The sequence below is a fragment of the Hetaerina americana genome, unplaced genomic scaffold (assembly GCF_022747635.1).
Source record: "Hetaerina americana unplaced genomic scaffold, ioHetAmer1.1.p SCAF_28, whole genome shotgun sequence".
Taxonomy (NCBI): Eukaryota; Metazoa; Arthropoda; class Insecta; order Odonata; family Calopterygidae; genus Hetaerina; species Hetaerina americana.
The window spans coordinates 464276-479928 of NW_027286852.1; the positions used below are offsets into that span (position 1 = coordinate 464276).

Sequence of the window (15653 nt, forward strand, 5' to 3'; positions counted from 1 at the left end):
CATATCCTTAAATGAGCGCAGGGTTTCTTCATATCCCCGTTCCGAGGCATCGCTTGTTCCCAAATTAGCTGCAATACGTCGCTAGGAGCATCCCGTATCGATGACTGTTGGTCTCCCTGCCTGCGTCTCGGGTATCCCTCCGCCTGGCATACTCAAGGACACAAAAATCCATCATCTCGCTCCCGTAAGACTCTGTGGTGCAACGGAGTCATTATACGTACGCCAGGAGCTACCTAAAGTAATATTTCCTCCCTTCCCGTGCGCTGACGTCTTTCATTAGGCAGCGCCCTCGGAGGATTAGGGGCTGCGGGTACAGTGGTGATGTCTGCGGAGGCAGTTCCCATACCCGTTGGAGACGGGAATGAGAACTGCCTCCGCAGAGTCCAATCCTCTCCGCTGCGTCAATATTGATTCTCACCCCATATCTATCGCACTGCATTTCCAATTCACTTAGCAGTGCTTCCAACCCCTTGGCTGACTGACAAACTAGAGTATGGTCATCAACAAACCTAACAGATATCACCAATTTCCCGCCGACTTTCATTCCTACCTCCAGTTCTTCCCATGCCTCGCACTGCGTCGTCCACCGTGCTTCTTTTGCTTTATTTGTTACCATTCTTCCACTGCCTTCTCACATTTATGCTTCTAATCATCTCATCCCTTATCCATGGTTTCCTTGTCCTCTTCGGTTTTACAGGTTTTACCATTTCTTTTGCGGTTTTTGATATTCTTTTTGTGATAAACTAGAGCTTTAAAAATAATTAAAAGAAAGATCCGTTAGAAAAAATACTTGATTTAATAGTTATCCTTTAATCATGTTCTTTTGACTTCGAAAAACATCCCTTGGCTGCCAATAAACGGCTCCCAATGGGTTTTCCAGCTTGCGAATACCGCCTGGAACGCTTCTCTCTTGATAGCTTTTAATTCTGCGGCGCAATTTTGTTTTATGCTTTCAATAGTTTCAAATCGGTATCCTTTCAAAGTAGATTTCAACTTAGGAAATAGGAAAAAGTCCGCTGGAGCAATATCCGGAGAGTAGGGTGGCTGCAGGATCACCGGTTTGCTGTGTTTGGCCAAAACCTCGGTAACAATGAATGATGTTTGCACCGGTGCGTTGTCGTGATGAAAGCACCAAGTCTTTGCCTTCTTTTCCACATTTGTGGTCTCATCCACAAGGTATGTCTTAACCTTCGCATAACCTCCATGAACTGAAATTTAATTCCTCCTTTAGGGACATAAGCATAATGAATAATCACTTCCCAATTGAAAAAAACGATCACATCAACTTCATGTTCGATCGCGACTTCTGAGCTTTTTGTGTAGTGGGAAAGATGGCCCCTTCCACTGGGAAGAGGCCATCTTCCCCACACATGCGGCGAAACCATACCCAGGTTTCGCCGCATGTAACGATTGTTTTTAATAAGTTTTGGTCGTCATTTGAATGATGGAGCAGTTGCCGGCTGATGTCAAGACATTTTGTCTTATTCATTGGCAATCTAATTTGCGGTTAACCTATAGTTCGTACGCACTTAATCATTCACATTGTTGACGTGGGCGTCGTTTGTTGACGTCGATGGTCGTCCACTTCTCGGTTCTTCATCGGTCGAAGTATGTCCAGACTGGAAGCGGTTGTTGTGCCGACTATAAGACTCTACCCGATTCGTAGATTCATTGCCAAATGCCTCTTCAGTCAGTGCATAAGTGTCAGATGCACATTTCCCGTGGTTAAAATGAAATTCAGTGCACACTCGCTGATTCTCTAATACCTTCATTCTCTATGCAACAATTTCAGAGTGTAAAATCATTCACCCTGACCGGGATTCAAACCCGGATCGCTCAATGTCCGCCCGGGTGCTTCAGCCAGTTAAGCTACCGAGGCGTCCATATACACTCCGAGATGTCGTAGGCTTTAAAGGAACTTGATGTTGTGACGAAACACCGTACAACAATGTCACAGGCATTCGCAGTGGTGCGCGAAGCGTCACAGTCCACGAGGTTAAAGTCAACTTTAAATACTTCAAGAATGATTTTTAAATTTTTATTTATTTTTATTTTATTTATTCAGTACTAGTCCGAAAACAGCGCATTTTGGCCTTTACATCGAACTGTTAACAACGATAACAATGGTCACATTAACAAACACCCAAGCCCTAGATGGAGGGAAACTCACCCAGGCGGGAATCGAACCCGCGACCCTTGGAATGGCAGACGAGGACGTTACCCCGCCGCCACCGGGGTTAGAAATTGTTGCATTGAAATGTATGTTACCGAATAACTCCGTTAAAATTACTGTTGCGGCATCTTTCGCAGTTTCTTGGGACCTTCATTCTCGCCAACACAAGAATTTTTATAACAAGCGTATGCAAACTCAGGCAAGAATCGCTGTTGTGTGAAGTCGAGATAGGGCCACGAGAAATGCGGTGTTTTACTTCTCACACACACTGATAGAAGGCAACACCTCACTGATTGTAATCCGTCAAGCAGTTTACGTTTAGAAAGCACGCGCAGTAATTTTTTTGTATAGACCTCGTATTTCCATTTTGCCTCGATACTACTGAATTCCTTTCCCTCGCTCATAATTTTCTCCACAGCCTGATGATACTTTTCTTTAGCAATGCAGTAGTAAATGCTTATACTTTCCATTTCCTAAACCGCCTTTCCTGTCATATCCTTTTGAATCGGACGCTACACTTCACAATGACTAAGTTGTAATCAGAGTCCGCATCCGCTCCCGGAAAAATGTGCATATTGATCACGCTGCTCCTAAAGCTGTGCCTAGCCGTAATGTAATTTAATTGTATTGGTTGCTAACCCCTTTCTCTTGCAGAACCCAGTTGATTTTCCTCGCTGTCATTCTTTGTACGTAAGCCGTAGTTCACCATCTCTTCCTTCGCCTAGCGTCCATTCCTCCACCACTATCAAATGTTTCCCTGATGATAACACGCGATTATGTCCTCCAACTGACACTATAATACCCTATCCACTTCTTCTTCCCCATGATTGCTTGTGACATGTACAGGGTCGCACCCAAAAGTGGTAGGACTGATTTTTTTACAAGAATTTTATTGACGATATACTTACATCGACTTAATAATCTTCAAAGTATGCTCCTTGAGCTGCTACACACTTAGTATAACGTTGCTCCCATTCCCCGTACGCCCGCTGGAAATTTTCTTTGGGGATGCCGTTGATGACCCTCGTCGAAGCCTCTTGAACGGCCTTTATCGAGTCAAAACGTCGTCCCTTGAGCTGTCTTTTCATCAGGGGGAAGAAAAAGAAGTCCGGTGGTGCCAATTCGGGAGAATAGGGCGGGTGCGGCAACGTGGCAACGCCGTATTTGGCCAGGAGCTGTCTGACGACCAGCGCGCCATGGCAGAATTTTCAGCACCATCTTGGCGCACACCTTCCGCAAGGCCAAATCCTGCGAAATAATGCGTTGGACGTTGGATGCAGACAGACCCAACTGGTCTGCAATTTCTTCACTGGTTAAGCGCCGGTCTGTGTTCAGCAGTGTCCTCACTCTGTCCACATCCGTGTCGGTTCTTGCCGTCGACGGCCGTCCGGAGCGATGGTCGTCTTCAACGAGCTCCCTACCCTCTTTAAACAACTTGTGCCTCTCAAATACTGTGGAACGGCTTAAGGCAGTGTCCCCATAAGCCTGCTTGATCATATCGAGGGTCTCAGTGTACGTCTTCCCGAGTTTCGCACAAAACTTCACGGAATAACGTTGCTCTAAATCCAGATTCATTTTGTTTTTCGACGCGGACAAAAAACTTGCTTCAAAACGGTGTCCTCACTCAACGACAGCCCGCAGGCGACTGAGGTTGGTGTCGGTCTGTTGCTAAGAGCCCCCTCCACCTTGCTCTGCCAGGCAGACCCCCCTCCACCGCTCCGTTCGCGCCAGAGAAAATCAGTCCTACCACTTTTGGATGCGACCCTGTATACCTGAACTGTGGAATTCCCCTATCAAACTTTCCATTTCTGCATGACCTGTCTTGGTAGGGAGCAGGTATAATTGGTTAAGGCTTATTTTTATTCCCTTATTTTTCTTGTAACAAAGGACCACTCTATTTGGTGACTATTACGCTCATTTTGAATCAGGTCTTCCTCCAGGACGTAATAAAACTTGCACGTTCTCTAAGGTATTTTGTGATTATTTTTTCCCTACGCATTTCTCCCATATTCTCTCCCATCCTTTCACCTTTTCGGTAAATCGCAGGATATTTACGTAGATGCAGAACTATGACCAAGTTCGCCGTTTCTGCTTTTATTTCTACTAGTACTATTGTACCTGCTTCTTTTGTATGTTATATACGCTTCTTAGACCTAAAAAGTATATATTTTCTCATTCCACCTCTCGCTGTCTACTCCTATTCTCTAATTCCTGTCCTTAACATTGTCCTAACATTCCAAGTTCCTATTCTAACTAATTTGGGCTCCTTCCGGATCTTCTGTTCTGCTGCTGTCTGTTTTGCTTTACAAGGATATCGGGAGATGACGACAGCGGAAGCCTTGCTTCTCCCGCTGACGGGCACGACGCTCAGCCGATTGGGCCGAGTCCTGTAGTTGCCAGGACTCTCAATCATTGTGGTTCCCATCCTAAAGGTCTTTAATTTATTTAAGTAGATTTCGGGTTGAATGCCTCAATAGTGTTTTTAACGTGAAACAATCACTCAATGGCCGCCCCACTGGGGTCAGACGCCTTTGCAGCCGCCTCACTGAGGAACAGACGCTACGTGGACTACCTTTCGTCTGGCTCTTAACCTTCGACCTATCTGGTCGAAGGTTAGGAGACAGGGTGACCCTACCAGGAGCAATCATTATTGCTCCCGGCGGCACAGCTCTAGGCCCTTACAAGCCCTGACTCCATGTTAAGGTTGTACTTCATAGGAGGAAAAAAGAATATATATATATATATATATATATATATATATATATATATATATTGTTTATTTATTTTTAGGAAGTTGTTTCGAGTTGGCAGTTTGCCATGAGGTAACATATTTTCAACTAAAATGTATGTAAAACATTTCTCAATACATTTGCATACATTAAATCAATACTTAAGATTTTACACACATTAATGCAATTATCGTAAAAATGGTTTGCATATATTTCTTAAAATATGTAAAATGTTTGTCGGAAAGGATCGAATAGTTCAGCAGTGGGAATGTTCCAATCGGTGACTGTTTTCTTCAAAAAATCGAATGTTTTAAATTAACTGTTTGCGCGCATATCACTTTGTACACATTTTGGGCCATTCCTCACTATCAAGTCAGGATTTCCAACATGCCCTTCCTTAATTTTGGTCTTCATTCCAGTTAACATGCATAGATTCCTCCCCTGAATCCCACTGTCCGTTCTCCGCTTAAGGAAATGCAAAGAAATGCCCGCCCAACGCCTTAAGCCGAAATCTAAGGGAGCGGCCGGGATTCGAACTGCTGCGCCCGACCACTCCGCTAGCATGGGGTGACTTGGAATCTCAGTGTCTCTCTCTCTCTTTCCGCCGGCAGGTGGTGCTGGCGATGGGGGGCGACCAGAGGAACGGGACGTCGGGGGAGCTGACGGGCGGGGGCCGCCTCCGGCCCATCAAGATCACGGCCGTGGGCGACGGCATGGTGGGCAAGACGTGCCTCCTCATCACCTACACCACCAAGAAGTTCCCCACGGAATACGTACCCACGGTGTACGTATCTACCCCCCCCCCCCCCCAAGTCGACCCGATCACTCATCCTCCTCTTAAGTAGACGTCCTCCTCAGCACGCGTCCAATTTAAAGGGACCCAATGCCGCTACAGTAAGTACCAACTGTTAGCGGTGTCCCCCACCAATGTGCGCGTGCATTGCGCCGTTCATGAAAGGGTCGTTCTCCCAGACGATCGGGTTTCCAACCTGGATCCCTAGATTTCTTCAACTGGGATCTTCAACCTGTGAAGCTGTATGCGCGGTACTTTCCCTTGGCATCAATGAATGTTTTATGTCGCTTGTATATTCGCGGTTAAATAATTATGATGATAATTTAATTTATTGCGTTAATTTTGAAATATTACCAATGTTGAATTGAGTGGTTTCAGGCATTAGAAAATGTGCTGCATACCTCAATGAATACTGAGCTGACCTTCGGGAGTACCGAGTGCGAGGTTACCACGCTTTACGTCCTTTTGCTCGGAAATGGCTGCATTTCAGCGGGTGACTTGGCCAGGCTGCTTCATGTCGCAGCAGTTCACGCAGATTCTTTGGCATAAAGACACGTGTGTGCCTTGTTGATCCTTGTCGACTACATTGATGCCAGGGCATGTGGCGCAGCAAAAGCAATGGGATCAGTTGTTTGTTAACTTTAGTTGGAACTGATATTTGTCAGAACATCTCGCTCTTAGGAAGTAACCAATTAAATGATTTACCGACCATGAAGGGTTGAAATGAAAAGTTCATATGCCTTGGAAAATTTGTGATTGTTGTGTAGTTGCAATGACAATATTAACGATGGTTAATTTTATGTTGCGGAAATTAATAAGGGTGATGAAATGAATACCCTTAGTAATTTTCCGCGCCTTTGTTTGAATAATCCTCGACTGGTTTAATGAATCCACGTGATCATTATAAATTCTATGTCCTTATCAAAATGGCGGATGCCACACTCATGTATTTGGAGAAAGAAGGGGAGTTTGAAACATACTTTTAAGTATTTATATTTTTGGTAGCCTACATTTAAAGGTATATATTTTACTGTGTACGGGGATTACTGGAATGATCCCTAGTTACAGAGTTATATATGTACAGCGTGGGGGACGAGTGCCAACGAGGGGTGTCTATAATACTTATTCAATGGTAGGAAGAAGCGTAGTACACATAGAGCAAGCGGTTAATAGATTGCTATCAATTGAAATAAAAGCGAAACCGACGAACTTGGTCATTGTTCAGGTTTACATGCCACTGAGCAACCATAAGGAGGAAGAGGTCGATAGGATAAACGATCAGTTAGAGGACATAATCGCGTGTGTTCCTGCAGGGAAACATTTGATAGTAATGGGGGATCGGAATGTGACGGTAGGCGAAGGAAGAAATGGTGATGAGGTGGGGGACTACAGTTTAGGCACGAGGAATGACCGCGGGGAGAAAGCAGTTGAGTTCTGCAGGAGACAGTTCTTAGTCATCACCAACACTTGGTTTAGGCACCACAAAAGACGCAGGTATACATGGAAAATGTCAGGTGACTCAAAATGTATCAGTTACACTATATTTACTTAGTAACCAGAAATACTGTTAACTATATATTAAGGCTTACTACATTATTTAAAATTCAACTTACATGAAAATTATTATTTACAATCGCTTTTACAGTTAATTACTTCTGTTTACGAAGAGAGTAGTCACAGAAGCATGGAGGCGAAGTCTAACGAGGTCGCCGTCTTGCGGGATGTGATAATCGTGACTCTCCCTTGTGTAGTCATAGCCCTTATTGTGTTTGTTGATTAGATGATCAGCACACATTGGGCCCTTCAGCATGTGGTGAAATTTTCGGTAATCGATCCCTAATCCCAGGTCCCAGGCTGCCAGTGTTCTGAATACGGCCCTTGAAGAGGACATCGGGAAGATTGTCCGGCCTCTTCTCTTCCGAGGCTGATTTTCCGGCCTGCCGTCGGACGGCTAAAGCGATACCATGGCATGGACTGGCATCCTTCGACCTCTAGGATACCGGGGAAGGTGGAGATTTATGCGACGTTAAAATAGGTCGTCGCCTGCTCGCGCAGGAGTTCCCGCAGGAATTGTTTACGCGCTAGTGGTCAGAGGCCCTCATTGGTTAGTCCACCCTAGCTTGACCGAACGCATGCCCTGTCGCACGCCTCCAGTCTGTCTTTGAGTGCTTTCCCGACAACCACCCCGAGATGGTGACGCATAGGCCCGCACAGGACGTAGTAATATCCGCACCAGGTGGATGCGGCGGTCCTGTGGCATTTGTCGCTCTCTGATCATTGACGGCAACGCCAGGCCAATTATCGGACCCTTCTAATGTGGGGCCACTCGGCGAGAGGGCAGTCGAAAGTAACTTCCAGGCACAGGACATCTCTCTTCCAGGCAGGCGATGTCTTGGATCTCACCGGGGTAATTCTGTCAGTAGGAGAACACAATCGCCCGAGTCATCTGGGCGTTAACCGAGAAGCGGCAGGCCGCATTTCATTCGATCGGGTGATCGACAGCCCGCTCGAGATAGCGCCCCGCCAGGACATCACTGTGGGAACATGCCAGGAGAGCCGTGTCGTCCCGACACAAGGCCGAGATGATGTTCGAGCCGAAGTCTATCGGTATCATATACCGAGAACAAGATTGGGGGAGCAGGCTCCCCTGTGATACTCCCACGGCTATTAGGCGGAGGGAGAATGATGAACCACCCCAGGACGCGAGGAAGACACGACCGTAGAGCCAGCACTGGATGATCTGTGTTATCCCCACCGATTGACCGAAGCAGCGGAGCTTGTGGATTAGTCCCGCGGGTCACACTTGGTCGAGCGCCTTTTTCGGGTCGAAGAAGTCGTTTGCCGATTCAGCCCCTCCAAGATGAGTCTCGCGGTGCGAGCTATCTGGTGGTTGTTGGAATTTTTCTCTCTGAAGACAAACTGTTGCAGCGGCAGGATGGAGAGTTCCAAAGTCAGCCTCTGCGGGTAACCGACAAGAACCGACTCGAAAAGTTTTCCGACCGAACTCAAGAGTGAGGTCGACTGGAAGTTCTCCAGTGACGTCGGAATCTCGCATACAGATTATTAGCGCCTGCTTTCGCATGAACGGAAAGCGACGGATGGAGGGGCAGCCGTTGAATAATGCCATCAGCAGCGTGGCCAAGCAGACGGGGACATTTTGGAGGACTGCATTGACAACATCGTCAAGTTCCGGGGACTTGATGGCCCTGTCAAGGTCCTTGGGACCCACATCAGATGTTTTCTCCTCCGCGGCGTGCTGGGCCTCAGGTTTGCAAGAGGTTTCGGGGCCGTTGGCGCTGACTGCGAGGTTCCCTATAGGAGAGAGGGCATAGTTTCCCTCGCCGAGTGGGCTAGTCAGGCGAGGGTCCGCAGGGAGGTCTCCTCGGTGTTGGGGTGACGCAGAGAGCGGTCTATCCTCCAGATGGAGCCGTCCTTTATTTCCGTGGGCGCTACCTTCTTTTCCCAGGATTCCCTTCGGAAGATCTCGATGTGGTGTTTGGCTGCATTCCGACGTGCATTATCCTCCAAGTCCTAGAGTAGGCCTAAACCATCGCCCAATAGCGCTCTCTTGCCCGGTGTCATTGTAAGTGTAAGGGGGAGCCAGTTGGTTCCATGGTCGGAGAGCGCTGAACTGGCACAGGAAATTTTGATTTTTCATAATCTTTCTTTTTCATGATGAGAACACTTCTAAATGCAGGTGTTTTCTCCAACATTATGTTAAATAGTTTTATTTTTCTCCCACGAGGTTTGACAACTTTGCTGACAACATTGCAGTGGATGGCCAGGAGATCAACATGATTCTTTGGGACACAGCTGGCCAAGAGGATTATGAAAGACTCAGGCCACTCTCCTATCCAAATGTAAGCAGGAACACCCAACTTCAGAGAACTTATAATGTAACTGCAATGAAAAATAAACAAATTTGTTTTAACTGGTAATTATTTGGCCTAAAAAAAGCATGAGGCATCATTTGCCCGATCATCAGCTACATCTTTAAAAGGTAAAAGATAACCAATGGGTTAGAGAACAAGACGAAATGCCAGATCAACCATTTCCTCTTGGGAAACCATAACTGGCACAGGGAAAGGAACTGGCCCCCTACTCTGATGTGTGAATTTCACACGCGGTCAGGCTTAGTACTGGATGAACACTGCCATCACCTACGAAACTGACCTTCCGCTTGATTACTGTGTTAATGGTTTTTTATACTGATATGTAATAATGCGTGTTTGCTTATGTATACAAGGTTTGTATAAAACTTATCGGGAAAAGTTGCCGAAAAATAGATTTAAATGCGTGAACTCTACCATCACCCACCACATAGACCTGTGGATTTCTGTGCTTATATTGCTCCAATGCCACAAAATTCTTCAAAGTACATCTCTTGAATGTCGACGCACTTGCCAGCGGCTTTTCCACGATTCGAGGGCTCCCAGCCCATGGAAGTTTCTTTGGCGGCACTTTGGGTCCCATGGTGGTGTCCTTTGAGGGAGAGTTTTTCTACTTTTGGGAATAGGAAATAGTCTGCTGGTGCCAAGTTGGGACTGAAAGGGGGTTGGGGAATCGTCGCGACGTCGTTACAGAAGGCCTTTTCAAGCAGACACTCGACTCTGCCCTTGGTCGTCCGTCCAAAGACCTTCGGGATGAGTTTAACGAAGATCTTTAGCATCACCAAATTATCAGTGATAATGGTGTGAGCACTGTCAGATTGTCAATGACAATACGATCATGCGCACCCTTAACAACTGACGGCGTGAGTTCAGCACTCAGCACACGTTGTCGTCGGTTCTTGACATCGACAGCTGTCCTGTACGGGGTCATCCTCCGGTGATCTTTGAAGAGCTTGCACCATTAAAAACTGCGCTTTGTAAAATGCTTTTATCCTTGAACAAATGGCGAAGCATGCCCAACGTCTCTGAAACCGATTTCTGTAGATGAATGCGATGTAGAGTCAGTCACATCAGTTTATTCGTACACAGAAGAGTAAATATTTAGTTTTATGACAATGATGGCTTGGGCTATTGATACAAAGAAACGTGTGAGTTCCTCTCTCCTTTATTCTGTGTTTGATTTTAGTATTTATTATGCATAATGTATTGCTGCCTTCTAGAACTAATTCAAGTGTTATGATTCCTATGTCTGAAACCAGGCTTCTCATTTTTCTGGCTGATACTCAACCAATGGAGCCAATGCACCAGGTGAAAATTTACCATAAAATATTGAGAAGTGTATTTGGTAGCATGCTGATGTTTCTGACAGAATTCCACCATTGCTACTCGGACACTCTTCAGGAGAGCTTTTGGAGGGAAAGGAGGGTGAAGGACCAACGTATGGCAAAAACTATGCACTCTCACCATGAATAACACTGTAACACACAAACATAGGCAGGCCTAAGGACAAAATGGAAGAGAAAAGTTGGCGGCTGGCACCATACATTCAAATAATTCAAAAACATATTTTATTGTAGTAGTCTATTGGCTTAGGGTGGATTTTGATCGACCCTGGGACTACATGCTACTGTATTTGTAAGTGCAACCAAATTAATATGAAACAAAATACCCTTACACCCCATGCTAAATTTTACAATGATTCTTCTTTTAGCTCTACTTACTTTCTGCTTCACATAAATTCATAAAAAACGTCTATTCTTCTCTTCCCTTTACGCTGCTTTCCAAGCTCTCTACCTGCTAACATTATCATCCTTGGCATCCCAGTTTCTCTCAGTAACTTCTCCATCCACTTGTCCTGCCTTCTTCAAATTACTTGCAACGGTCATCTTTCTCCTTAAACTCACAGCAAACTTTTAACTTCTATTGACTTTAAGTATTATACGGAGCAAATATGATTACTGCAATGGCATCATTGGAACCTCCCCCCTTCCTAAACCCAAACTGATCATCCCCTAAGTAATCATTTTTCCTACTCTATCCTTTTCTTTATGATCCTGAGAACGACTTAAGCTGCGTGGGATATCAAACTTATTGTCCTGTAGTCTTCACATGATGTAGCCTTTACCTTTTTCGGAATAGGAACTAAAACTGATCTCACAGTCTTCCGGCCAGAGTCCTTCCTCATTAATACTATGAATGAGCCCATATAGCCTCTTCCTTCCACATTTTCCTAAACATTTCAATAGTTCCGCGGGAATGTTACACACCCCCATGGCCTTATTTAGTTTCATCTCCCTTAATGCCTTTTTATCTCATCGTCTAGTATGCCTGGACCTAAGCTATCTCCCTCTATGTCATGTTCCTTTTCTGTGTCTAACTTTGATGGTCTAAGTTCTTTACTGTACAGTTCTTCTATATATTCCTTCTTTCTCTCTTGGATCCTTCCCGTGTCAACCATTACCTTACCCACCTTATCTCAAACTGTTAGCATAATCTCCATTTCTTACTGCCCGATAAAGATTTAACTTTGCTATACAGCGCACCAATTTAACCCTTCCTCTGCATACTTTCCATATCCTCGCACTGCGTCTTCCACCATGCTTCTTTTGCTTTATTTGTTGCCTGCCTCAATTTATTGTTTCATTCTTTGTACTTCATTTTGCCTAACTCTGTATCTACATTCTTCCATTTTCTCTGCTCATCCATCTTTGTAATCATCTCATCCGTGATCCATGGTTTCCTAGTCCTTTTGGCATTAACCATTCCAATAGTGTCTTTTGATAACCCTTTCTTGATACTTTCCCATTTTCCTTCGATAGTACTTAGCTCTTTACCATCCTCCATAATTTCCTCTACCGCCTGTTTGTACTCCTTCCTTTTCAAACCATTTAATGCTTCTACATTCCATTTTCTAAACCGCCGCCCCCGCCTTATCTTTTTGAAACGGACGCTACATTTTATAACAACTAAATTGTGGTCAGAGTCCGCATCCCCTCCTGGGAAGCTGTGCGAATTTATCACACTGTTCCTAAATCTGTGTCTAACCACAATATAATCTAACAGATACTTTTCTGAGTTACCTGGCATTTTCCATGTATACCTGCATCTTTTGTGGTGCCTAAACCAAGTGTTAGTGATGACTAACCCCTGTCTCCTGCAGAAGTCAACTGCTTTCTCCCCCCTCGGTCATTCCTTGTGCCTAAACCGTAATCCCCCACCTCATCACCATCTCTTCCTTCGCCTACCGTTGCATTCCAATCCCCCATCACTATCAAATGTTTTTCTGCAGCAACACACTCGATTATGTCCTCTAATTTTTCGTATATGCTATCGACCTCCTCCTCTGTATGGTGGCTCAGTGGCATATATACCTGAATAATAACTAAGTTCGTCGGATCTGCTTTGATCTCTATTAGTTATAATCTATCTGTTCCCTGTCCAATGTTGATTATGCTTCTTCCTACCTCTTCATTTAATACTATGGCAACCCCTTGTTGGCTCTCATCTTCACCGCTGTATATTATTCTATTATTATCACTCCAGTAATCCCCGCTATCCTTCCATCTCACCTCGCATAGACCTTAAATATCTATATTTCCCCTTTCCATCTCTCGCTTAATATTCTCCAGTTTCCCTGTACTCATCATTGTCCTAACATTCCACGCTCCTATTCTTACTAATGTGTTCTTCTTCTTCTGCTTCCTCTGTCCTGCTGCTGCCAGTTTTCCCCTGCAAGGGTTTCGTGGGATGACGACCGCAGAAGCCTTGCCTCCCCCACTGCCGGACACACGGCCGATTGGGCCGAGCCCCGTAGTTGCCAGGACTCAAAATCTCTGTATAGTCCATCATGTTTATCTTGGGAATGATAATTGAGGTGGTTTCCTGTTGCCTTCCTCAATAGTGTTTTTAACATGACACCATCACTTACTGGCCGCCCCACAGGGGACAGATGCCATTGCAGCCGCCTCACTGAGGAACAGATGCTGCGAGGACTACCTTTCGTCTGGCTCCTAACCTTCGACCTATCTGGCATGGGTGACCCTACCAGGAGCAATTATTACTCCCGCCAGCACAGCTCTAGGGATCATCGGAACGCACAAGCCCTTCCACCACGTCAAGGTTGTAGTCCGGGGAGGGACTTCAACGTATATGTTCTCTTAAATCTTGATGAAATAACCAAATTCCTCAGCAGGCATAACACCAGCATATATGTAGTATGCCCACAATTAATTGGGATAGTTATTGTACAGGAAAAAAAGAAAATTAAGTCGTGATGCATGTCAAAAACTTAAATAGTATACCTGATGAAATAAAGATGTGTGTTATATACTGGGGCAAATGTGATTATAAGGAACCAAGATGGTGCAATAGAAAAGTCACATGAGCCTAAAGGACATTTAAGAAAAGCTTTCTCAAATTTCACGCAAACACCTGGAGGGTAATCCAAAATCATTGTGCTCTGATGCCAGGGGAAATATGAGGGATACATGCAACTGTCCATTCTCTTGGGACATGAAACGGCCATATTGTTATGGACGGTATCAAGGAGTAATTAATTGTTCTAGGCCTATCTTTGTGAAATTGTTCCATGATGAATAATGCCAAAATAAATATTTGTAAATCCACATTATTTCATGTGGATTCACAAAGTTTTATTTTGACTCTATCCAGCATAAAGACAACCAATTTACTAAGTAATTTCATTCAGAAGGTCCACACAAAAAGCGTGAGTGCGCAAAGTGGAGCCCCTCGCACCTCAACGTATCATGAGTAACATATTATGTTCAAGTAAGGAATAGGAAAACAGCTCCTACATACAAGAAGAGCAAAGCCACATGCCCTGAAGAATTCCACGCTAGAATACGGAAGAAACGTGAGCAGGGCATCACAACCTTATTGAAAAACCAAATTTTACTAATCAATAGAAGTAGTTGAAGTGCTTATGAGCAGGAAACTACCTCATGTGACACCTGTCTACAAAGACAGTGTGGGGAGGACCTCAGTAATTGAAATCTATTTCTTGAACATTGATATTCTGTGAAATCTTAGAGGACATCACTGTTAGCAATTAGATGGCCCCCTTGACAATGTACATACTCTGCCATAACCAAGCTCCCATGTTTGCAAAAATCTTAAACTAGTTCTATTTGTAGACAACAGCAATTTACTGATAAATCAAAGAACTCTTAGGTACTTCCAGGCCTGCTTATGGGAAATGTTGGAGTCAATAGATCCCAATGAGAAATCTCAAGAAATATGTTACCTTACCTTAGGACCTCACAGATTTAATACTACTGAATTGGTTTTGGCAGTGAAATTTGCAATGTGGTGTCCTTTAGTAATGAACTCCTGTTGAGCCTCTAGATAGTGGAACTATAAATATGAAAAGTCACTGAAGAAGTTGTACACTTTAATGGGAACTCCAGGGTAATAGAAGTGGTACAAACCAAACATTTGATATGTACAACTATCCCAATAATTTTATTATTTTGGTTTAAGTACTTTTCCAGTGAAAAAAAAGTTAAATATCATTTAATGCTATAATTAGATAATTTTTTCATGCAAGATTTTTTTTATTTTCATCATTTACACCCAATCCACATTTAGCCCTGAAAAGTTCTACATCATTAATTCTCCATCTCTATTGATTAATTTTCTGATGACTGTGTCTTTCGTGTCTGTTGCAGACGGACTGTTTCCTACTCTGCTTCTCCATCAGCAACAGGAGCTCGTTTGAAAATATCGTCACCAAGTGGACGCCAGAGATCAGGCACCACTGTCCACATGTGCCTATTGTCTTAGTTGGTGAGTTCAATAGCCATTTGCATTTACCCAATGTTCACTCCTTGTTTATAACAATGAACAAAGGACAAAAAAGCTCCAATCACTTGATGGCGTTTTTTGTCACTATCACAATAACATAATATGAATAACATTGTCCAAATGATGAAAAGGGTAAATTAATTCTTCGAACGTTATTACAACACCATACAGTGGGTTCAATTGTTTACACTCTATAGGCAGTGCTTTTATTTTCAGAGAAAAACTGGAAAATTCAGGCATTTTTA

General features: G+C 44.3%; 1 protein-coding gene across 1 annotated transcript in view; it reads left to right on the top strand.

Annotated features, from left to right (window-relative positions):
- Nucleotides 1-15653, top strand: part of LOC139689842 (ras-like GTP-binding protein RhoL) — a 75977-nt gene that overhangs the window by 56335 nt on the left and 3989 nt on the right. Inside the window, exons 2-4 of the mRNA XM_071586935.1 lie at nt 5514-5686; nt 9441-9555; nt 15273-15390. Of these exons, the coding sequence (XP_071443036.1) occupies nt 5526-5686; nt 9441-9555; nt 15273-15390 (394 nt within the window). The 5' untranslated portion in view covers nt 5514-5525. The remainder of the gene's footprint in view (nt 1-5513; nt 5687-9440; nt 9556-15272; nt 15391-15653) is intronic.